Source organism: Polypterus senegalus, chromosome 3 (assembly GCF_016835505.1).
Source record: "Polypterus senegalus isolate Bchr_013 chromosome 3, ASM1683550v1, whole genome shotgun sequence".
In the NCBI taxonomy this organism is placed as follows: domain Eukaryota; kingdom Metazoa; phylum Chordata; class Cladistia; order Polypteriformes; family Polypteridae; genus Polypterus; species Polypterus senegalus.
In genome coordinates, this window is record NC_053156.1 from 122,074,769 (window position 1) to 122,101,611 (window position 26,843).

A 26,843-nucleotide genomic window follows, 5' to 3' on the forward strand; every position below is an offset into this window, starting at 1 on the left:
AGTACAATAGGGATTTAAAGCCTCAGCTAATACCTTTACAGATAGCATTTAAACAATGCTTGCAATAAACGGATTTTCATGAATGCATCCTGCTGCATTTCTTTTTAACTGCAGGGTGGCTGAATTGACAGGTTATGAGCCTCAAGATTTGATAGAAAAAACGCTGTACCATCATGTCCATGGATGTGACACTTTCCACTTGCGATGTGCCCATCATCTGCGTGAGTGCTAATTATTTATTTTGTAGTATAGGGACATATTTTTTTTAAATGTGGCCATACTTTCTTCAGCTTAAAATCAGGGTATCCATAATTTAAAAAAACTGTAATAGTGATACATATTTCACCAAATGTACTGTTAAGAATTTCTTATGTCATCCTGTTAAGCCAAGTGACCTTGTTGATGTCTCTCTTATAGCCTTCCTCTGAAGCAGTCTCTTATCAGCATATATACATACCCTTACTAATAACTGACTTACCAAATTAATTTCCAGTAATTATAATATTTATGATACAACATTTGTATGCCATATGTTTTTTAGAATTGCATATTCTTTTTGAAGTTTGTTGTATAAGATACCACAATGTGTCTTTGTCAGGATTAGCAATATTTCACAGTTTTCTGTATTTTTTTTTTTTTGCAAACCTTTTTTATTTTTAGTATTGGTTAAAGGACAAGTGACAACCAAATACTACAGATTTCTGTCAAAACATGGAGGATGGGTGTGGGTGCAGAGTTATGCTACCATTGTACATAATAGCAGATCTTCAAGACCTCACTGTATCGTCAGCGTCAACTACGTTCTGACGTGAGTATCTGTGAATCTTCATGTTTTCATAAAATGTACCAGTAAGAAAATCAAGTAAAGGTGAACTGGTCCTTACATATTATCTAAATAGTTGTATATAGTCATAGTGTAGCAGTCAAGTTTATAAGTAGGTTCTGTGTAATCAAATGACTGAGAAGTTCTCTTTTTGAAAATATCTTGCACAATTTTACGGTAGCTTTGAAGCTCAAATTCTTTTCAGCCATGAAGTGGAATAAAGCTGAAAATTCAGTTTCAGTGCTAAACGTATTGTTTTTAAAAACTGTGGATTGTCATCAATGTTTTAATTGATTTTTTATGTAGAAAAAGTTACAGAATACTATTTTCTTTCTATACCTATCCCAGCTACGTCTGTGCTGTTTTTTGTTACTAATGTTAAACATGTTAATACTTTGAAATATTTTCTATCATACTTGAAAAATTTTATTTCCATAAGCCTCTGTAGGTCATGAATTATTTTAAAATGTTTTAGTATGATAATAATTTAATTTTGCTGTAAGTTGTATAACTTTTGAAATGTTTTCCAAAAACACCTTTCGACCAATATATTTAAACATACTATACTGCTAAGAGAGATGTTTGAACAATTCTTACACTGAATTATCCATATTTCTGCCATCTTTATTCATGGCTGCTTTTAATTGCATAGTAATTGCATCAGTCTGTGCCCATAGCCAGCCCTTGAATTCTTAACTTCAGATCAGGAATATCACTTTAAAAGAGGCTCTTTGGAATACCACCTGACTTGTACTGCTGTAGTAACCCCCTCTTTGCTTTTGCATAAAAATAAGACAAATAATCGAGACTCCTTCTGGAGAATGCATCCATATTGGGGACTATGTTTATGGTCTTTCCTAGTTTGGTTCTAGGATTTCACTTCTACCATGAGCTATTCTTAGCAGCTGTTTAACACTAAGCTAACTCATTTCCTTCAGCCTGTATTTTAAACATATATGATTAAAGATCAGCATGTGCAAATCATCATTTAAAACAAGGATAACTAAAATCACAGGTTGCAACTCAGTACTTCTATAGTAGGGAGGTTAAGAAATTGTGGTAGGCCGTTGTGCTGCTGGTGCCATAGCTGTGGTGTTAATATCTATAGGTAATTATACCATATATTACGGTATATTTAGAAGAGTTGCTGAGTGGACGTGCTTAAGAGGTAACAGAGGGTGACCTTGAATCTGTTTTAAAAATAAAAATTTAGAGGACCCCAATAAAAAAATTGAAAGAGTCGTGGGTAGGGAAAAGAGAGAGGTGAAAGAGGAAACTTGTATGACATCTGTGAAACCTGTAAAATCTGCGTAAGCTCCACATTGTTACTTGTGACTGGATTGATATTTTGAAAATAATTTTGTTCCTCTTGTGTGAATAATTGTAATTGACTGGTGATTGTGAATGGGCTAAGTAAGAGTAAGTCAGATGTAATGGATTGGCGCCCCATCTACGGTTGATTCTGGCCTTACACACGGTGCTGCTGGACCGTTGCTGCTGCATTTTTCTTATATGAGGCTAACCAAATGTTGTTAATGGATAAACGGGTTTATGAACAACATTTTGTATTGTGTAGGTCCAGATATGTGTGTATTTTTGTTTAAATGAATTTGTTTTTAAATCTTAACCAAATATTCAATGAAATGTGTAAACTGTGGTTTATTTTGAAAATTCTTTTGCTGCAAATTGATATATTTCTATATCTCAGAAGGCATAAGAAATGTTTTGTATATTTATGTATTATGTTACTGAAAACTATACTACTTGCATTCTGGGTATATTATTGGTGTTAATTTACAAGTGTAGAAAAGATGCTATTAATAATTATATGTCATCAGTTTTGAACTCACAAGTAGTTTGAACACTTCTGGTTGACCATTGTAAAAGAAAAGCTTTTATATGCATTATAATAAACAGATGTTTTCTGAACGATTACCACTTTAATGCCGTTTTGTCTCCAAATGGTGAAAAATCTCAAAGCAAAATTGTGACTACCGGTAATCTGCAGTTGGCTTACCATTTAGTTCACAGTTTCCTGTTGGAGGGAAACAGTGAAAAGACTTGTCAAATTTCTCTTTAGTAGTGGATTAAGACTCATTGGTTCTTGTAGTGCCATTTATTAATTTCTGGAAGGACAAAAGTCATCCTGGAGTCCATTGTGTTGTGATCTGGGATTGGAATTCAATAGAAAATAACGAGTAGCTTTTTGATGAAATTTCATCACATATGCGACATTTTGTTATATACTGTTTTAGAAAAATCCAAAACCTTGGGATATGGAAAATATTTTGTTTATGGGAATGCAGCACATAATATGCGTTCTAGTTTTTTTCCAACATCTGTAAGATGTGAGTGCACTCTCAATGGGCTGGAATCCTGTCCATGATACATTCTTGCTTAATGACCAGAGGTGTCAGAATGTTTTTGCCATACCTTTTTGTAGAACATGTTTGTACCATTTTTTAAAATTCTTTTTAAATGTTGTATGTATTAGCTTATTGTTTTTACATTCTTCAGTTACATTTTTTGGTGTTTTTCTTGTTCTACTGTATAATGGATTGCTCAATATGGTTGTGCAGTGTTGCTCCAGAGACTCGTGCTCAGATTTTGGCACAATCATGACAGTTTTTCCATGTTTATCCCTCGTTTACATGAGTTATATATGGATACTCTCATGAGTGAGGTGGACATGTAATGGGTTGGTATCTCATTCAATGCTGGTACTGCTCTAATGGGCCCCCATTTCCAATGACAGATTAATTAAGTAAGCAGGAAGAATAAATTAATAGATGTATGGATATATGGTTTAAGGTGGAGATGTAAGTATGAAAGAATTGTAGCTTATATCTGAAAAATCACCAACATTGAAAACACTGTCCAATACTACAAAAAAAGTTCTGTTAAATATTATCATTTTTGTTCAGTTTTTATTTTTTTTATTGATAAACTCAACAAAACAAAAAACCTCAACTAATTATTCAATACGAACCCTAACTCAGTCCTTCTCATTCAACAGCTTCTTGACACTTCTGCAGACAGAACACCTTTTTAAATAAATCCATGCTGTTTGCAGAGAAAAGAACCATCTTTGCACCTGTTCTTTGACAAAGACAGTTGAGTTACACTTACATTCTTTCCTGTGCCGGTTCATAATATGTGCCAATAGATCAGTGCAAACTGGAATCACAGGAGCATCAATTTGTTCCTCTTTCCATACAGGAGATACATTCTGCCAAGCTGGCACAGCAGTCAGGTCATCAGCCCCTAAAATATGGTTTAGTGAGCTAGTTGTAACAGCATTCACTCACTTGTATACAAAACTAAAACAAAGATTCCGCATTTTTAGTTTGACATATTGAGGGCATAAAAAAGCAGACAATAACTGCTGATATTGGTGACTTTTCAACTTTTTATAAACCAAAAACCTTTAAGAATGTGTGCATATTACCTGAAAATCTTTCAGGAAATGCCAGCAACGTTGTGATAGAACATTGCATTTGTACCCAAAGCACTAATGGCTTAACTAAATAAAAAAACATGCACACACAAACAAACACACATACAATGAAATAGTGTAACAAAAAAGTTTGCATTATACTTTTTTCTTAATTTGATAATAAAAAAATACATTATTAAAAATGACCATTTAAATTGTAATAGAGATCCAACAAATGCTTCATGAAAGAAATTACATAAACCCACCCTGGCTCCCTAGTGTTTTACATGAGTGACAAATATTTAGCTATATTGTTCTGTAGCAAATCCCCATATCTCAGTAATCAATTGATTTATGTTAAATGGTAGCATATTTGAAGATTTTCACTAACATTTAAGCTTTTTTGTTGGCAATAAAGAACAACAACTCAACTTTTCACCACCTTGTGAATTAAAGAGGATTTCTTTGAAAACATTTTTGTCTGAATAGTATGATTTAACACTTTATCATCATCATCATCTTTGTCATCATCATGTTTTTTGTGCTTTGAGGATTATCGCAACAGCATTCTGAGCTGGGCTGATAGGTGCTACCTCCAAATGTACTGCTGCCAGTGCATTGATGTGCAGGTCAATTATATGATCATAATGATTATAATGCTGTTAATAGCATTAGGAGCCTTTTCAGTGTGCATTGGAGACAGCAATCTGATGAGACCAGAGGACATAACTGATCTGCAAACAGCAGAGATAGTTCACAACCACTCCAACCCACTCCCTCTTGAAATGGCCCTGTATGTTATGTTAGGTTGTGTTAACTGGATTTTGTTTCTATGATGTATTTGCAAAGGAGATGGTTTCTCTAATATAATCCCATAATTTAACTCATTAGACCTATATAGCAGAATCTGGCACTGTTCAGGGTTCATTTATACTGTACATGTGCCTGCTGCCCTGAGCCCGATTCCAGTATTGGATTAAGCTGGTTTGAGAATGTTATTTTATGTCAAAGCCCATCAAAACCTAAAAATGTATAAACGTTAAGAAAGCACTACAAACCTGACAGTTCACATATAATATGTCACCATTGTAACTGCCAGACTGTCTGTTACAGGTGGAAGGCTCATGTCTGTTATGCAGCATTCCTGATGCTTTGAAGCAGAGTGTCATCCTGACGAGTAACGTGAAAAATATTGTTAGCTTGAAACCACCACTTCCTTTTACAATCCTGTTTACTTTAAATAAACAAACAGTCCTCTGCAGTTTCCACCATACAGGGTCAGGACCACTTTAGTACATTGTCACCTCATTAAATGCTCCAGTGTAAGTGCTCAAATGTTAAAAAAGGGAATGAGGATTACAGTACGGACCACAAAATGAAAGGTGCAGGTACCTACTAGTCTCAGACACTGTAGCAGCTGATATGCTATATTCTGGACGTGCACACTGTTCCTTCATTCCATTATTCATCATGGTCAGTCTTTATGGACTGGCCTATAAAATGGGGTCACATTGACAGTATATGATCGCTAAGGTGACTACAGTATGCTTGAGGAAATATTGTCAACAAAACTGTCCCCGAGATATGCTAATGTGAAGCCTCCATATTAAGGAGGACATCAACAGGCTCTAAAAAAACAGCTGGATGAAATATTGGGTCAGCCTGGCTGATTGATGAAAAAACATCTTAATAAGCTGTTAACTGTGTGGTCTCTTCATGTTTTTCATACTCCCTTTGTTATTACTTACATAGCTAGAAGAAGAGATTATAGTGATAGGTATTGGCTGGATGTCACTGCTGCCACATCACAGCCCTGGAGTGCTAGGTTCAGATTGCAGCCTGGTCGCTGTTTGTGTGAAGTCTGCTTATTCTCGCAGTGTTTTTGTGGGTTTTCTCTGGATACTTCAGTTTCTTAAATCCACGTTAAAAATGCCTGCGCTAGCTTAATTGATGGAATGGGCACACATCTAGGCTTAGTTTGTGCCATGAAAATAATGTTTGCATATAAGGATATGAGGAAGTTTTTAATTTTTTTGGTTAGTGGTTTGCTACAGCTTTCTTTAGAAGCATTATGACGCAAAGATTTAAAAGGCAAAATACATGCAAAATAAGTATTTCTGTTAAACCTCTTTTTGCATCTGACAAGGTAATAGGGAGCTGAGCTTGAAAATGAAAATGTTCATGTTTTTACCCACAGAAAGAGTACAAATAGACAGTACTGCATACTAAAAATACTTGTAGCTGTGTTTTCAGAAACAGCAAAGAGAGCTTTGATACACTTAAAATTAAATATGCAGAACATAAATAACATCAGAAACAAAGCAACTGAGAAAAGTGAAAGGAGTAACTGCTGAAAGAAGGAAAATGTATTGAAAACAACAATAAATACACAAGGTTAATCAATAAAAAGAGTAAATTAAACCTTCCACAGCAATAGGAGTGAGTGATTTGTAAAGTTGATAATGTAATAAACTAAAAAGACAATATTAAAATTGAATATAGGGAATCAGAAAAAATATATAAAAATTGCATTAAAACACATTGAGGTAAATAAATGCTCTGATATAACTCTGTCAAGAAGAGTGAGGATGTACAACCGATGAGGAAACAGGTGTGTGGGTAATAGAAATATAAATAAAGAAACTACGTATGTAGATATGCTGATACGCAGCCAGTAATTAAATTATAAAACCAAAAATAACTCCAGGAAACTAAACATGGTATCAAGTGTAAATAATATTGAGATACAAAAACTGGAAAGAAAGTGCTATATATGGTATATACATTAAAGTTATAACAACAAAAAGTTGTAACATGGGCCATCAAATGGATTAAGTTTGGAGAATCAGTTGGGAAAATCCAGGATAAAACAGCAGTAATTTAAATATTTTACTTTTATATTTTGTTTGAAGATGTTTTATGCATTGGCTGCTAATAAAGGCCTTAAACACTGTAAATATTTTAAGAGGCAATCTTGAGTTAATCTGTTGTAAAATTAAACATCCATCCATCCATTATCCAACCCGCTATATCCTAACTACAGGGTCATGGGGGTCTGTGGAGCCAATCCCAGCCAACACAGGGTGCAAGGCAGGAAACAAACCCTGGGCAGGGTGCCAGCCCACCACAGTAAAATTAAACACATTTCGCTAAAATAAAGAAATGATCCCAATTCTCCAGGTAAATTAAAAAAGCAAAATATAAAAAATGGAAAATGTTAGGAACCTAAATGCAGAGACAGTTGATGGGATCAGTGTAGCTTGCCTGTAGGAAGACTAAATATTTAGCCACCTTTATAACACCAGAATTCCATTATTTAAACATTATTAGCATTTCTGTGTATTAAAGTAAATATAATGTGAAGCAATTAGAAAAAAAATCAAACTAGACAATTAAGTGCAATCGTAGGAGAAATCATGCATTCTTACTTGCATAGACAAAAGTTGATTGCTGAGCTTGGAAGAGCTTTATAAACAGATATGGACGGTCATTATTATGTCATTATAAAAGCAGATCATTTCTTAATTGTGTATTATTGCAGCACTTTTTGAAATAGTGATTCTAAGCTGTTTTCTCAAAAAGACATATATTTGCACTGCCACATTTCTGTTCTATACTATACTGTATATTTAATTTTTTATTTTTCAATTTACCTGTGCAAAATTGGAAGAATCAAAAGGCCTGTCCTTTGATTTTTCTAAATTTCTTATTCAGAAATAGCCATTCTTTTTGCCAAAGATAGAGGAAGATGTTTTAAGGAGGGGTCACTCCTTACGAAAAGTAAGTTCATGATATCATTACATATTTAATTAACAGCAGACATGTTTTGCAGAAATATACTGAGACATCATTTGCATTAATCACATAGGAAACCGCATGCATCCAAATCATGTTCATATAACGGCAATAGCTGACACGTTTAAATTTTAATGCACAAATTTGTCAGAGACAGAGAGAATTTAGTATGAAGTCCAATGCCACTACATATTCATGTAATGAAGCCACACATCACATTCTCAACCTTACTTAAGCCAGTTTATGATTGCATATGTCCAGAGCACCAGGGCGGGAGGCAGAAACCAAACCTCTGACAGGACATCAGTCCATCACACGTGCGTACACGTACACTCACATAATGCTGGTTAAGTCTTGATAAATAACAGATGTAAAAAGAAAACTAGTTATCTTTTTTGTTGTTCATATAAACATAAATGCCTATTTTTTAATTTCAGCATTTAAAATGTTTATTTTTATGGCTAACAAAATGATTCAGATTTAGACTACCAGTAAAACAACTAATGAAACAAAGATGTTAACTGTATATTGATGTATGTATTGGCAAAAAAATGTAACAGGGTAATAAGAACCACTTTCAAACCATTGCACAGATAAACAGAGCAGTAGAGTGTTGTACCATGTTAGCCAACACTCTACTGCTATGGATATACCAGACACCACAATGTACTGGATTCACATGGAACTGAAAACCCGATTCAATCTACAGATAAACAGTGCATAGTCCATTATTATGTAAAAAAAAAAAAAACTACATGACAACAAACAAATAATTAAACAATAAAAATTTAATTTGAACGTGTGTTATGTTGGCTACAGGAGCAACTTGAATTCCACAAATCAAAGGTCTGTCACTAATCAAATTTTATAAAGCAAAAATATATTAAGAAGGCATTTTTACCTTTTTGATAACAATTGTTCATCACTTACAATACACTTTTTTAAAATTCTTTTCCGGCTATGGAGCTGCATTTATTAATATGTTAAATCTTACATTAACTTGTATGCCTTTAGACAATTTGTACTCCTTGGTTTACCACAGGTATCTAGTATTTGCTCACCTACTAACATATTTCTTTCAGAAAAGGGACCACATATTGGTGCTAACTGCTGCCTCACCTTCATTTACAATATCCATCCATCCATCCATTTTGTAACCAGCTAATTCAGTTCAGTGATCAGATCATGAGTAACTGGTGTCTAACACCATAGGTATGTGCACAAGGAAGGACCAAACTTGAATGGGCTGCTAGTCTATCACAGGTCATACTCACAACCACCTACACTCACTTGCACTAGGTCACTTTAGAGCATGTACATCTTTGGAATTTGGGAGATAAGCCTGTGTACCCAAAGAAAGACCCTGTAAAGACAGGGCCCTAGAGCTGTGAGGCAAGCAGCAGCACTAACCACTGCTCTGTCATACTATACTAAGTAACTAAGAGTGCACATACTCGTAGCACATTTATTTCTTTTCTGGACATCTGATAAAATTCCTTGTATGTGTACAGGTAAGTGAATAATCTTACATACAGTATATTTATGACTTGAGTATTTTGATCAAATTTGTTTAACTGTATTTAATTAAATGCATCTTTTGCAAGAGTTAAGGAAATCAAATTGAAACCAAAACAAATCCATTCTCTGTCCCATTATGTGACTCAGTAAACTATATATGAAAGTAACATTAGTTTCTCACAAATATCATTCTACGCATGTATATTTTAGAATGAAAGCTAAAATTGTTATTTTTTCTTTTCCATAGTTTTGTTGGTTAATATTTAAGCAATGCCCTAAATCTGGTATTTAGTAAATAAATAATTCATGTTTCAGTGAACATTTAAACTAAATCCTACATTTTTTAGATAATAAATATTTAACTTAAATCTAAATGCTAAAACTGACCTTTCCGCTTCAGGTCAGTGATGTTCGTTTGGGTTTACACCTGTATTCTGCTCACAGAGTAGGTGGAAAATGTGCATTTCCAGAAAGAGACTAAATGTTCCATTTCTGTTTGGAGTGTAACAGCACAGATCTGGTATAAGTAGAAATTTTACTCTTTAAAACTATTTAGGTGATGCAGGTTCACCTATACAAAAAAAAAAAAAAGATTATTGCTTATGTCAGCTGTCCAATTTAACCTTTTTGAAAAAGGTAGTCCTTAAATTGATTTACTTGTATAACATTTTGAAATGATTATTCAACCTAAGTAGCTTGACTTACAGTAAAGTCCACTTATTGATTTCCAGTAACATTCCCAAGACCTGCATTTGATTAATTGATGATTCTTTACGAGCCTGGGGTGCCCTACATTGGACAAACATTCTTGATCTTGTTTTCTTCCCTGTAATTATAGAATAGCCTCCTGATCCCCATGACCATATTCTACAGAAAACAGGTACAGAAAATGACAGGACGAATGTGCAGAACAACATCTGTCCATTTCATTTATGAATCTTAAATAGCATCAATTTAAAGCAGTATTATTTGCTGTAAAGAAAGTTCCTGTCTGTTTATTAAAGCTGGAGAAACAAACATCAGTGGCTTATCATTACCAAAATATTGATTTTATAAGGAACGACTTATGAATAACATCAGAAATCTTTAAATTCTTCTTTTGGTTGTGTATCGATGCGTAGGAACCATGTTCTTCCAGCTAGTTAAGCTCTTTTTTCCAGTGATTTTTTTTTTATTTTGGTTTTTCAATTTTTTATGCAGGCAGCAGACATGGAAATGATGAGAATAAGAATAAAATATATCTAAAAACAGTAATTAAGATATGTGCATTACATTTATACCTTTGGCCTACATTCTTTGTGGAACATGAACATGCTCTCAGTCCTTGCGTAGGTTTTCTCAGGGTACTCCGGTTTCCTGTAGAATCCCAAAGACGTAAAGCGTTAAATTAGTTGGTCAATCCAAACTGAGTGGTTGTGGGTGTGGGTGTGTGTGTATGTGTGACAATGTGTCCTGTGATGGAATGCTGACCATTTCCAGATCACGGAAGGTTGCTGCCTGATGCTGTCTCAAGATGCTCTACTGCTCTACACCCTCAGTAAAAGAAGAACTGCATTCAGAAATCATGTACATGGAAAGTTTCAATGAATATAATGGCTTTTCATTATGTCTGCTTATGTGACACCAATTTTGCAAACAAAAATAGTCTATTTTAGGTTTTAGCATTTTTAGCTGTAGAGAGCTTACAGTTTTTATACAATTAGTTATTCAGTGTAAAATTAAAATGATTTGGAAGAAATGTATTCATGTGCAAATCAATAAGGTGAAAACTGTGTCAGTCTCAAAGTTGGTTTGTGTTAGACCAAAGTGTCAAAATTAGCAGTAGTTTGAAGCACTAGTTTGTGTGTAAAGCATGCATACCAATATTTTAACTTAAACATTTGTTATGTGTGAAATACTCTTTAGTAAAAAATAAATCAGATGAGCATTGCGACCTCACAAGTCCAAAGTGGTTTCATTAATCCCAACCTCGATCTCTGTCAGTATGGAATTTGTGTGTTCTCAATGCATCCATATGAGACTTTTTCCACATCCAAAAGATTTGTGTGTTGGTGAGTCAAGACCATACCAAAGTGTGTAGAAATGTGCTGTGCAATGTATTTCTGCCCATTTAGAGCTTGTGGCTTGCACTCCATCTCCTAATGACCATGAATTGAATTACGTGTGAACAGACACACAGTTTTATGATTGACTTAAAACAAATGAGCCTTGCAAATACAAATATAAACAGTTTTTTCCATTGCATTGTCATATAAAATAATAATTCCAAACACATTTAATGTAATATAGACATTTTACTTATTAGCTATAGATGTTCAGCTGTATAATATTAATTGATTAAACAAATGTGCCTCCTGCTTCCTCTGAGTAATAAGCTTCTAGGTTTGTATGTCTGTATAGAGTTTTCTTTGGGTGCTCCAGTTTTCCTCCCACATCCCATGACATACGTTTGAATGTTAATTGTCAGTTCTGTGTGTGAATGAGCGTAAATGTGCGCTGTAACTGAGGTGGGATGGTGTCCCGTCCATGGTGGTTTATGCTTTATGTGGCCATGTCACCTGTGGTGCTCCAGTATCTAGAACAAACTAATTGGGTGAAACAAGTGAATTCATTGGGAGATCTTACAAATGTATTGCATTGTGTTTTTAGTGTTACTTACAACAAATTACAAATAATCCAAAAAGATTTGTATTTGTATTAATAAGATGTATTAATCCTATTAGGAGAATGTGTACTCCTGGAAAGTATAATGCAGGCAAAACAGAATAAAATCAGTTTGTTTGACAGAGTAGTAAATGGTAGGTAAAGTGGCATAAACTGTGACCTTATTTTAAAAAAATCCAGACTAATTAGAACCTGATTACAAAGAATACTCATTAATTGGATATTGTGATTGGATTTTTTGAAATGATAACCAATGCATATTGTAAAGACAGAATCAAACCTCAGAGTCTATTTCTAAAGCACTTAAATGTTGTAATTGCAACATAGTTAATTTATTATATAATCTGTCAGATTAAAGACTGAAGAGTTCAGCTTTCAAAATATTCAAATAGTGTTTAGTAATGCCTAAATAAAGTGTCTTCATCTTGCTTACTTGAAGTGTATATGAATCACAGTCCGAGTAACATGGTTTCACCTAGTAAAAGACCTATTGGTCCATCATTATCCAGTATGTCATTACTAATGCTTTCATAGATTACGCATGAATGGTATTATAGCTGCCACTGCTAGTAACTTGGTGACTCATTTTTACTACAGTTCAACTGTGATGAATTCTTCTGTAAAAAAATATTGCCATAGAGTTTTTCAGTAGTGTTTTATATACTTCAGCTGTGCATGCAATATTTTTATAGGCTAGCACAGTCTGGGAATAACTTCTATCAAGTTTGTCAGACAAATCATGCAACTAAATGAAGCAACAGTTTTTGGAATTATCTGACGGAAAATCACTAATCATTGAAGAAACGCTACCAGGGCTGCCGTCTTTCATGTGTGCCGTCACTGGAGCAGTGCAGGGAAACTCAAGAAGTCTATATGTATTCATGGTTTATCCTCAAAATTTACCAAGGAGAGTCATATAAAATACATTTGCTTAAGAAGAGAAGTTCAAGTTTCTCAATACAGCTGTGTAACGGTACGTGAGAGAAAACTTGACAACAGTCTTTACTGAACTTCTTAGTCCTGGCCAAAAGGTTCAAAATGAAACAGGAGACAGCATCAATAGCCCCATTGCAGACACATTTTTCTGAGAATATTGCTGCAGCATAACTGCCTCAGAACAAAGAGAAATTGAAACACTATTTCACAGACACATTTTTTTCCCAGGTTAGAATTTGTTATAATTTGGAGAGGCAATGAGAACCAGTAAAATTAACCTAAACAATCAGCAACACTGTACCTTCATATACCCGCTGATCAGCTGTTATTTTTCCATGTTTTTTCTGTATTTTTCTCTTGGGATTTTATAGTGTTTGACATATACCTTCCAAAGTGACTGTTAAAAAAGCATGAATGTTATTAGGATTGTAGATGCATATAGATCACTTTTGTCTAATTTAAATCTGGAAGGTGACAGTGTATGACATCCATTTTAGAAAATGTGGGAATTGCTTTCATGACCTTTTCTGCAGAACCATATGTCAAATCAATACAGTTTAGGCATATAGCATGTGCTCTGCTTTACAAAATCGCTTTGAGGATTGTGATTTTGTTAAACCACATAACACACAGTTGTGTTGTTGAATTCTCTTCATGTTTGTTGAGTAGTGGGTACTTGGAAATTTTTCATTGTGCTATGCAAACAAATGTTTCGAAAAACACATAAAAATGGGTGGTATGGATACAACACTATGTTATCATTGCTATTTGGGTGTTCATGGGTGTGTTTTTTGTGTATGTTTTTTAGGTCATTGAAAAGACTTGCTCCCTAAAACTATGAACTCAGTTAAACTGACTTTGATATACAGTATGTGTCCCTAAAACCAAAATCTTCTTTAATAACTATATCATGTAAAGGTAAAGGGGGAGTAATAAGCAAGACAGAGATGAACTGAAAAATGATCAATAGTCATTTTATAATCTTGAACAAAAATATACAGGTGGGTAGCATTTAACAAATCTTTACAATCAAAATGTTTCAGTTTTGACTATTTTGTGTTTGTATTATAAAGATTGTTATAAAGACTATGATGGAATCTGAGTATGCTAAATGAACTATATCTGCTTATGCATCATGTTGTAAGCAGCACATCATGTCACTGCCACATCATCTAAAGCACCACAAGATTAGGCCAAGGCGTTTCTCATAATTTAAAGTGTAGCCATTTGTCAAATACTAGGAGGTTCCCCCTGCTTGCTTCACTCACCAGCCCCCCTGGCCTGCACTATACGCCAGCCACTTTGCGTCTCTTCCGCTCGCTTTTGAAGAGGGGGGCTGAATGCACCCCAAGGAGATGCGGTCGCTCCTCCGAAACCCCCTCATAAACAGTGATACAATGGGAAACAAAGTTTTTTTTTGTTACCTCCTCTTTGCTCGATCAACTGCTGCTGCACTGCCAGATGATCTGCATCTCGTGCTGCAGTAGCTTTTACTTCCTGTCCTGGGGGTGGTGAGATGTGAGTTTTTGATATTTTTTAATTTATAATTTCAAAACAGAATAAGAATCTTGAAATCTAACAATATCACATCAAAGTTTGAAAAATTCTGAAAAGAATGATACCAAACATATATATGTAGGTTTTAAAATAAGCGTGACAAAAAATGTGACATAAAAAGTCACATAAAATCGTTGCACAAAATTGTTGCACTTTTAGGCTTAGAATTTTATCTATATAGAGTAGACCATTTATTCCATAATTATTCATCATTAATGCTGTCATAGTAATGAAGAAAAAAATATTTTTTCATTCAATAATCTTGTTCTCTTTATTAACATTACTCTTTTTTTAGAATATTAGCTCAGCTGTTTTTGGCTTATGTACATCAATTTCTGCAGAAATAAGCTCACTTAATACCATATAGCTCAAGTTTTACTTTTTACACATTTTGAGGCTTTTTTTTAAACTAAAGTTTCAAATATTTTTGTATAATTATATGAAAATCATGATTGAATTGCAGTAGTTAACTCCAAGTTGAGTTAAAAAGTGAACTTTAGTTAAAAAAAAAGATAAACTGAATAATTGGTGTTAAACTCACTTGTTTATGTCCATTCATTTTTTCTTTTCCTTATTTAAGCACTTAAGTGCTCATTTGTTTTGCTGTATTTTGAATGGCTAATGAAGTGATTTGAGTCAAAAGTGCCATGTCTATAAAGTACAGTAGATACTAACTAGAACAGTTCCAAATGGGCCTGGCATCAAGTAATCTGGAGTTCAGTTTTATCCTCTTACCCTAAAGCAAAAATACGCAGACCCAGGCAAGCTTTTCCAAGAAGTACAATGTAAATCCCTGTTCTTTACAGCACACGTTTGGTATTAAAAGCATGTCTGTTACCTAAGGTTGTGTGAGACTGCTGCCCATTCGGGGTGGATTTATTCTTTGTGCCTATTGCTGTTGGTGTCCTACAAAAATGCACAATGAACCCGGCTGGCAAGATAGACATACAGATGAAATATTAAGGGCTGCTTAAAACCTGTGCCTTAGCTATATTTTAGCCATGTTTCAATTACTGCGTTGCTATTCAAAAATTAGTAATAATGCATTGAAAATATATTTTTCCTTTGTTTACTTTTCCATGACAATAAGGAAAGAAAAGATTATTACAGTATGTGTTTTACATTGAATGTTATTTTCCATTACCGGGTGCACACACACGCGCACACACACACACACACCAGGGCCAGTTTAATATTGCCAGTCCATCAACCTGCATGTCCTTGAACAGTGGGAGGAAACTGGAGCACTCAGAAGGAGTTTAGAAAATGGATGGATGAATGGATGTTTTTTTACATCTCATTAAGCAAGTCAAAATAATTATTTCACTTATAGATCATAAAAATATATTTGTGTGAACGCAGCCAATGTAATTCTCAAAATTCAGTGGGAACAAGGGAGGAATATCTGGGCAGCACTAGACATAAGGCAGGAACCAGCCTGGGATGGAACACATATTTGCAGAGAACACTCTTATAAAGACCCACAATTTTTATAAAGGTGTTCAAATTATAAATATCATTTGAATTATTTTATCTAGCTCCAAATAGAGATTTACTTATTTATTTTTATTTAACCAGATTTTCTTATCTCTAACACTAGTGTGAATTTTTCTTTGGAAATTACACTAAAAGAATCACATTTTTTTTCTTTTAGCCATGCATGATAAATTAAAGCTGTGCACAACTCAGTCATGAAAGTCAAGAAACCTTACTGGAAAAAGCAGTAAGGTGGACATTTAACAAGCAGAAATAGCTTCTATGACTACAGTCAAGAGATATTTAGGATAGATGACTGTGCTGGTGATTCCCTAAATGTATGAATGTTAATGGCCAACATATTTTGGACAGAGAGTTGTCTTTTTGATGATATAAGATTGACTTGTTTTATCATTAGATAATGCATTAGTTATGACAAACATAACAACTATAGGACAGCACACTGTAATTTTTCACCACACTTGATGTCTGCATCGGTTATCTACAGACATACTTGTGGTAGGTATTACTGAACTCCTAGTGCATGGATGATACCAGCATCTTGATCTTTTAAAACAGACAACACAGTTCTCTTGGCAGAAGCATTGCTGCAGATGGCTTCAAGAGATCATTGGTCATTTTATATTGTATTGACAATAACTAGGCCAACAGAAGCATTTAATCTCATGTGTTTTAACAACATGTAGGCTATTTAAATTTATTTGGAACATTATAGCTCTCTATCAGGGTTTCTTACACACAGTTCTGTCCATCTTAATAGATGTAATAATCTTTCTTCACTTGAACTCTTGCAAACCTTTGCAAACATCAGGACATTTTTCTTCACAGAGAAAGCACATGGAATAAGTTACCAAGTAGTGTGCTTGACAGTAGTACTTTAGGGACCTTCAAAACATGACTTGATGTTATTTTGGAAGAATTAAGAGGATAGGACTGATGAGCTTTGTTGGGCTGAAGGGACTGTTCCAGGCTAAACTTTTCTTGTGTTCTAATGATGATCTGGTTCATCATCCACACTTGATTCTTTTCCTCCTTCCAGTTATCCTGTTTCTAAATGGATAACATTAGGCCAGTCCAGCTCATACGCCTATCATTTCCTGCTGCTTTTCATCCTTACTCTCATTCTTATTTATCTGAAAAGGTTTTAGTAAAAATGTTCAAAAAATGAAGGTACTTAAAAAAAAAAAACCAACAATGCAATTCTTAAAACTTGGCTTTTACTTTTGAATAACCTGCTGTTTTATTAAGTCTGTGCATACTCTGTTAAATGAATAATGACATTCCAATGCCTTTAAATTATTTGGAAATATTTACTTGCTATTGACCCTTCATTTATAAGCTAGTTTGTACTGCTCTATTATATATGTGAGTAATGTTGTGTATGTAATCAGTCAGGTTCTTTTAATTCAGGTATATAAAGTTAAACTTAGTTTAACAGAGTAAATAATACTGTTTAATATTTATTTAGTCAATCATTAATTTAATATGAGCTGAACTAGATTAGGTCTAAAATTAATCAAATAATAGGCATCTTTTAAATTAGATATGTTGGTAGGATATCTGCTGTATTTGTACAGTGCTTAAAAAGGTAAATGATTAGCTTTTTGATTAGATTGAGTGGCACTCAGGATATGAAGTCACGTGTGCATGCAGTGCCATGAACCCGTCTGTATGTTTGCAGGACTGAGGTGAAAATTAACCCAGTCATTGGACTAGTTTATTGCATTTACTGTTGAATAAACATGACTACGCATTTTTCCCTGTTAGTCTGCGTAATACACGCAGTGATTTTTGTTTCAGCTGCAACTTCATTCTGTGGTAAATGAGGTTGTTTCATTTTAAATCAAAATAGTTTAATTTACACCACTGCAAATTTTAGACACCTACAAGCTAACTCTACAACACTACAAATCCTCTTAGCACCCTCTCACTCCCTTCAGTTGCTATGATTAAGTATGCATGACTTTATTATCCCCAAGGGCTATAAAGCTGCAAGAATTGGTTGAAATGGCGAGATGGATACCTGAAAGATGTGGAGACATCAATAAGTACACAAATAATTTAAGAACAATTGTAAGAAGATGGAAGGCAAAAATGACATCTGAAAAAGCCTTACTCAAATAAAATAAGAAGAACTAGAAAACTAAAGAAAACGATAAGCCAGCTGGCAGTAAGGTACGAGAAGCAGTTGACATTCATCTGGCACAAAAATGGTGTTAGAAGTGGTCAAGTGAAACAATAGTTAACACCGTGTAACTGATTTCTTGACATTCCTGTCAGTGACAAGGCAGAGGTCATAGTGTTACCAGACAAACAAAAAAGGGAGACCGTTTCCAAGTTCATTTGCCATAGACATTTATCTTCACTAAGCCCTGGCTATAAGCTATGTGTTTTAATTGTTTCAAGAGGTGTGGAATCACTGCTCTATTCAACATAACAGAAGAAGCAGAGGACATGCTGAAATCCTTGTGATTAATTCCTCAGGTTAGTGAAAATATCCCCATACTAACAGGTTTAGATGGACATTTTGCAGTTTGGAGAAACAGTATTTTTAATAAGAAACTGGAGTAAAAGCAGTTATGCCTGTCTGAGTCTTATGGTTACAGAGTATGCATACAAATCTGAGATTTGAAAAAAAAGTAGGAAACAAGCAGAAGTGGACTGGACAAGTGTTTGTATCTGGTGCAGTCACGGAAAGCATGTGTAGTGATGTGCAGGTTACTTAAATAAAGTTTCCTATGATTGTATTCAAAATATATATAATTCATCCATCCATCCATTATCCAACCCGCTATATCCTAAGTACAGGGTCACGGGGGTCTGCTGGAGCCAATCCCAGCCTTGTGTTGGCTGGGATTGGCTCCAGCAGACCCCCGTGACCCTGTACTTAGGATATGGCAGGTTGGATAATGGATGGATGGATTTTATATATTTTGAATGAGTTTATTTGTGAAATTTAGATTTTTGTTGGGTGTCATACCGGGAGATGTTGTTGTTGATGCATTTATGTGCACATTCATTTTAAATCTGATGTGAGCTTTAGCCACAGTATACATTTTGGAAACTGCAATTATTTAAGCACAGTTGTTCAAAATAGGTGTGTTTGATCTTAGCATTAAAAAAACAACATGAAACCACTTAAGTAATTTAGTTTTGTTATATTTTCTGGGTTATGATTTGTAATTTATTTTGTGATGTTTATTTTGTGCCTTTTGATTTTGATATTAGAAAGGTCTGTGTTTGACATATTGTACGTCTATCAAATTTAAGGTAACAAAAGAAAAAAAACTCTAAAAAGCAGTCCTTGCAATCTAAAAATAAAGTCCTGTGAAGTTTGAAGTTAAAAAACCATTATGCATCATTTAACTATAAGTCCAACAGTAATGTAAAATGTGGTCAGAAGTCAGCATTACTTGGTCACCTTGCAACTCAGTCATCCAGGTACAGTGAGCTTGACCTCTGTTGAGTCTATAAAACCTCATTTTACTAAATTAGCTGGTGGTCTTTGCAAAACAGAAATAGAATAGAGATAGTATTATGAGCTTATGTCCAAAATTATTTCTTGTGTATGCCATGATAAATAAAATTATGTCTTAGGTCCAAAATAGAGTAAGAGTCCATGAGGATAGAGCCCCTAGTGTGATTTCCAAAGGTGAGTGTGTTAATTGCTGTTTCTAAATTTAATGGTGCAGGGTATAATATGTTTGGTCAAGAAGTAAGTGGGTATCACAGTTACATTATCACATACACCACATAATAAACTTGGGGACACCAGTGTGTTTGCAATGCATCATGTAGTTTTTGCATTTTATAATGCCATTTGGAAAGTGCTACTTAAACTGCCAAAATTGCAGTTTAACATTGCTATTCAGTAGCTGAAGAGATTTGGCCACATCCTGTAGGGGCTAGTCGTGTAAGATGTTAACACTTGAAAGAGAAAAAACACTTATTAGTTTTTGTACGGAAGAGTAATGTTGCATTCTATAGAAGGCCAGCTGAATTTCTCGGATTATGTTACCAGATAGTTTATATGGTCATTATATGTCATTAACAGTACTAGACTACATGCTCAGACAGGTGGATGTAACAGCAGGTGATTACAAGGTGGCCCAGAGTGGTGAAGAGTTGGTTCAGATGGTAGCTGGTTGAAGAAAGGGTCAGGGAGGACCTTACATTGACCTCTAGGTATAATGTACAGTAACAGATGCATTACGTTTTTCCTAATTTAGTCATAGAAAATGAGTTTATGCTATAATAAATAGCAAATTGATTTCATACATGATGTGCTTAGATATTAGAAGTGAGAACCCTTCTTATTTTATTCAGGTGCCCTCCAGTGAAGTATTTAAAATCTTTATTTCACTTTAGAACTATTTAATTCTTAAAAAATTTCAAGGTATCTCTATTTTTAGGCCCATATTTCCTCTGCAACTTATTTAATAGACACAGTCATTTAAAACAGAGAATGGCATCAAATAAGTCAGCGTTTTACATACTCTTAAATCGTTGAGTTGCCTTCTCTCCTTCTTGTTGGATATGCTTTATATTTTAAAGTAACCATTAGATATTTACCAAACACAATTTAAAAAAAAATATTTTATTTTTCTCATTGCATCTGTTAAATATCAATCTTTCATAATTCATTTCAGGACTAAATAGAGCTGAAGTTCAAGTGGGGCGTTTGATATAACAACAGCCAGATACTGTTATTACTAGTATAGATAACACAAGCATAATTTAATTTGTTAAAGGCACAAAAGATAAAAAATGTTTTTTTTCTCTTTATTATAAACCAATCAAAGAATTTTACCAGAGTAGGCAAAAAAATTAAAAGTATGCAGTGCAAAATATAACAACGGTTCCTGGTGCAGTTTTGTATCCGGTCCTTCAGTCCTCCAGCATTAAGCAGTGGTTATGGCCTCTTGTAAAGCCACTTGTTAATCAACATTATCGTCGCAGTGACTTAATCATCCTAATCAGCCCTTTAAATGATGCAAATTATATTAATAACTGTAACGATTAACATAAATGTATAGGGCTGCTTGACAGTTAATTATATGTTCATTTCATTAAGTGATACAGCCAGTGCTTTTCTGTATCTTAATGTGTGTTAATACGAGGCAGATTAGTTTTACTGAGGTAAAGGTAAACTAAAATAAAAAGACTTTCACAAAATAAACATACTGTAGTGGCATAGTAAATTGTAAATAAAATAAAGGGAAGGTTGATCACAAAGACATACTAACAAAATCAGACATTTCTGTTCATAACCTTTATTTTCTACGACTGAAAGCTCTCTCGGTTAAAGAGCACGGGCTGTCTAAACACCAGGGCAAGTCCACAGTGTCGTGACTACAAATGTGGAGAGGTTGTTAGAAGAGGGATTTCTTAAGCTGCAAATGGAAGGGAAGGATTTTGCCAGGTCCATACACTATATAGCTGAGGCTTAATTGGATGATTGATTGAGGATTGTCCTTCTGTTGAATCTTCCTTCAAAAGGCTCAATTTGTTTTCCTTTTTCTTCTTCCATATACTGACAGTGCTACTTAATACCTGCTCAAATGAAAAGAGTGGTTTTAGTATCATTGATTTTGCGGCAACTGGTAAATACATATATTTTTTAATTTGTGTTAGTGTTCTGAAACATTCTTAGTATAATTTCTAAAAATTAGAAGAGTACTGGTTTGAATTTACATTCTCAATCAAAATGTATAATCAAGTGTCATAGGAGAGTCAAACTACTTTTTTGTCAGATAATGTTATTGTTTTAGCTGGTTGAAATAAATGTTTTTCTGTCATTTTTAAAAAAGAAATGGAACAATTAGAATTAAAGCAAAGGTGATTTGACATGGACTTACCAGGCAAAAACAATCTTTTTGCTTATGATATATATATATTTATATATATATATATATATATATATATATATATATATATATATATTGCTCAGAATATAATGCTTTTCAGATATTGAAATATTTGCTGCAAAGCCAACTTACAGTATACGTCTAGGTCTTGCCTGCATATTGCTTGATGCTGTGATAAAGTTTTCTAAGAAAGTCATGTGTTTGCAAATCAGGTTTTCATCATCAAGGTGGAGATCGTTCAAGCTATGGAGCTCATTTAGTTAACTAATGACTGAATTTGTGACTGGGTGCGTCAGTGTGTATCTACAATGGGCAAAAGTAAAGAACATTCTAATACTGAAAAGAAAAGAACATAAGAAAGTTAGAGACACAGCACTTCAGGTGTTGTATAGCCTTAATCATATTTTGTCTTTATTTTGATGTAAAAATAATTTTATGTTTTTCCTAATGGCTATGTTAATGGCCATCAATTTTTTTGAATCAGCTCCATGATTTTGAAGGTTATTGCATATTTCCCTAATTCCTTGTGTAAAAAAGTACTACCTACTTTCTTTTTTCAGTGTACATCTCTTAGTTTTCACAAGTCAATCAAGTATGTGATTCACCATTTAACTTATCAAGAATCCTGCTGGTTCTACGTTCTTAGCCTGTCAAAGTAAGACATGCCTTTCAGCCCAAGGATTTTTAATTAGCTCCCAAAATATTGATTTTAGAGAAAGAAGATTTTTTTTAGTAATATGAAAAGATATTGATGTCCATCGTTGAAAACTTAAAAAAGAACATACTGTACAATGCTGACATGTCTTTATTTTGTATTCTGCCTTTCAAGGTGCTCTCCTAGTGACGGCTTCATTTTTTAGTTCAGTAGTCTGCATTATTTATTTTTCTCTGTGAGCTGCTTGCCAGTTTACAGTTGTATGCATTGCTTCTGTTATTAATATTCCATTTTCTTTCTCGATTTTAATAAATAGTGCAGCTATTTATTTATACGTATTATGTTCAGGATGGTTCAACATATTAAAACAACTCAAAATTACAATACAGTCTAAAAGTCATATGTCCAGAATATATAGTATGTCAAAGCATATACATAGAAAGTAAGTTTTCAAGTGAAATATTTTTTGTAGAAAAAAAAACAGAGGCAATCAAAAAAAAGAAAATAAGTTTACAAATTAAATATGAACACTGGCACACTCCTTAGGATCCATAATCTTTTAAATGTATGTACTCTCAAAACACATTATGGCCATTCTTTCATTTTCTGGTCATACTTATTCAAGTTCAAGGTTTTAGGGAGGTAAAAACCTTTCAGGCAGCAGGAATCAAGTGTGGATGAGACTGAAGTTTATCTAAGTATAGGTACACGCATACCTGGTTAATCAAGGTCTACCATTAAAATAACATGCACGCCTTTAGGATGTAACAGTAATGCAAGTGAAAAAAACCATGCAAAATATATAGTAGATGTATATACTCTACATATATAGTGACTTGGCTTTAAAACGGCAAGTCTTGGAGCTGTGAGGCAACAGTGCTTTTCAACACTCATTTAGAGTACACTGTGCGTATTCTAATACAAGATCAGAAAACAGGAGAGATTGGGAGCGCATTGCAGGACATATGTACTTCAGGCCAGTACAGAGCTGCCAGTTAACATAACACACGTGTCTTTTGGATGTAGGAGTAAAACCTGCAGAAAACCTATGTGAGCATGAAGGGAATGGGCAGAGTCCACAACGACAACACATTGCAGGAGTAAAACACCATCTTGTGAAGCTGTGATGCAGCAGACTTAGCCACTGTGCCAAATTACCTCCAAAGTACATTTTTAATAATTTATTTTATTTATGTTTTTTGTTTTTTGAATACATGTTTGTTATTAGGGGTGGCACGGTGGTGCAGTGGTAGCGCTGCTGCCTCGCAGTTAATAGACTTGGGTTCGCTTCCTGGGTCCTCCCTGCGTGGAGTTTGCATATTCTCCCCGTGTCTGCGTGGGTTTCCTCCTGGCGCTCTGGTTTCCTCCCACAATCCAAAGACATGCAGGTTAGCTAGATTGGCGATTCTAAATCAGCCCTAGTGTGTGCTTGGTGTGTTTGTGTGTGTCCTGCGGTGGGTTGGCACCGTGGCCAGGATTGGTTCCTGCCTTGTGCCCTGTGTTGGCTGGGATTGGCTCCAGCAGACCCCCGTGACCCTGTGTTCAGATTCAGCGGGTAGGAAAATGGATGGATGGATGTTTGTTATTAGTGCTTTATATTGGAAATACTTGGTTGCTTAACTTATATTCTCTTCTAATTTGTGTTCTTTTTTAATTTGATAATTTATATAGTGTAAATAGTGTAGGTAAGTCATAGCAATATATTAAAATTGAATATATCTCTTCTTTGTTAGCTTGAAGGATTTTTGTGCTGCTACAGGTCTGTCTGTGCAAGGCCAGTATTATTTGGGTTAATTGAAGTTGTCAGGAACCTGTGACTGGTATGGCACACTCAAGGTTGTGAACATAAAGCAACTGGAGAAGTGAAATAGCACTTTCTTTAAAACTGTGCCATTTGATCACATTCAAATTATATATGGTAAAATGCTTGTGGAAATGAACATGCAATGAGTCTATAAATAAGGCCCTTCATTTGTACAAATTGGTATATGGCGGCAGCAGAGATAGAAAGTTTCAGATGTAGAGAATGAGGTGTACAAATGTCTGCACTGAATGAACTTTGTTTCACCAGCATGGATTTGTTGCCATTTGAAACCACAAGCAATTGTGCCGCCTCACTCATTTATCAGAAGTTGTGGTAATGTGGTATGAAAAAAATGCATTATATTTGCAATGTCATTGACTTTTTTAATTTGAGGAAGTGATTCCTTTAATACACCAAGTCCTTGCCAACCAATACATTAGGTTTACAACTCTTAAAATGTTTTATAGATTAGTCAGTGTATTCTGTGCACTGTAATTAGAACTTGGCTCCCAAACCTCATTTACAGCATCACTAAATATTTGGTGAAATACGCGTTTCTATTTCTTTAAACCTGAGTGATGTTCCTCTCCTCATTATGCTATCAATTTCTTAGTAAATATCCTTATGACTCGCTGACTTTCTAATTGATCTACAGAATCTGTTTTATGGATGGCTTGTTGTAGGAATTGTTTCACTGTTTATTCTGTGGTTTTGAGAAATACAAGTGTTTTTAAATATCTGTTTTTCCAACATAATATTCGCACAACTTTTCAGATTATAGATTACAAAATGTAGATAAGGGTTTTTAAATGTGTACCTTTTTTAATGTAACAGTTAATTGAAAGTTTTACTTCCAACTTTGTTTATCCTAAGGCTGGAAGTTAGGCCTTTTACAGAAGCTCTTTAAATACATAAATATATATATATATATATATATATACTGTAGGTGCAGATATAAACTTCCATCCATTATCCTACCCGCTATATCCTAACTACAGGGTCATGGGTGTCTGCTGGAGCCAATCCCAGCCAACAAGGCAGGAAACAAACCCCAGGCAGGGCGCCATCCCACCGCAGGGCATGCACACACACACACCAAGCACAATTTAGAGCCACCAATCCACCTAGCCTGCATGTCTTTGGACTGTGGGAGGAAACCCAGGCAGACACGGGAAGAACATACAAACTCCACGCAGGGAGGACCCGGGAAGCAAACCCGGGTCTCCTAACTGCGAGGCAGCAGCACTACCCACTGCGCCACCATGCCGCCCCAGATATAAACACACACGTACAAACTATGGTCTGAACACACCAGAATGACTAAAAAGAAGAAGATTTAAAAATTAAAGAAAACTTATGCCTTGGCAGTCACAGTCGCAAAGAGGCATTATGCAGGTATATTGTTGTTGGTATAAGTAGCATTTCTTGACGCACCCTCATTCACTTTATTTTTTGATGTAATTTGTTTCAATAGTTTTTAGTTTTTTTGTTTTTTTTACTTTCCTTTAACTGTGATTGGCTTCAGTTAACAGATTATAATTAATAAATGATTGCCATTCTCTGGATAAATGCATAACAGTTCTGATGGGGCAGTGCCTATAAAGTAGAGTGGAGAATAATGAGTAAACCTCCATTTTATTTTAAACCATTTTTTGCTGTATTCTACTTTAAACTAAAACATATTCATTGTAGGATCATGATGATGAAAGCATATTTATACTTAAGATTAATACTGCAATCATAGTTTCTACTGAAAGCGTTACTGAACATACAGTAGATTTAATATTTCTGTTGCTAATTAATAAAATGGAAAAAAAAATGTCTTACATCTACATAATGTAAAGGTACTTTCCTAGAGTAATGTGTAGCATTTACCCCAAATGCAATGTCCAAATTAAAGTGCAGTCTAAGAAAATTAGGAGAAAAATGACAAAGCTGATTTTAGATGTGTTATTTGCACAATAGTTTAATTGTTGGGTCTCTTTCTATTAGTGGGCCCTAAAGACTAGTCTACTTTTCTGATGTATTTGCCAGTCATTTCACTAACTTTCATTTTGAAAAATGATCTTTGCTCTTTCTCACATTCTAATGTTTGTCCCCTCCATTTAAAAGATATCAATTGCAGAGTGAAATCAGTGCTGTAACTGCCATGGCACAACCTTCTGTTGTAGCCCATAAGTTCTTTTAACTCCAGGGCCTTAATACTGGTGTAAAGGACCCGGTTCCCACCAATACTCTTACCAATAAGCACCAAGGTATAGACAGTTTTTGTCCTTGATGCTCTCTGGTGA

The 26,843-nt window shown here is 34.6% G+C and overlaps 1 protein-coding gene across 3 annotated transcripts in view; it reads left to right on the plus strand.

The window, feature by feature from the left end:
• The window catches only part of sim1a (SIM bHLH transcription factor 1a), a 48,097-nt gene that overhangs the window by 11,901 nt on the left and 9,353 nt on the right, over positions 1-26,843 (plus strand). For all 3 annotated transcript variants that reach the window (XM_039747863.1, XM_039747864.1, XM_039747865.1), the window contains 2 exons: positions 115-221; positions 661-808. In XM_039747863.1, coding sequence (XP_039603797.1) covers positions 115-221; positions 661-808 — 255 coding nt within the window. The remainder of the gene's footprint in view (positions 1-114; positions 222-660; positions 809-26,843) is intronic.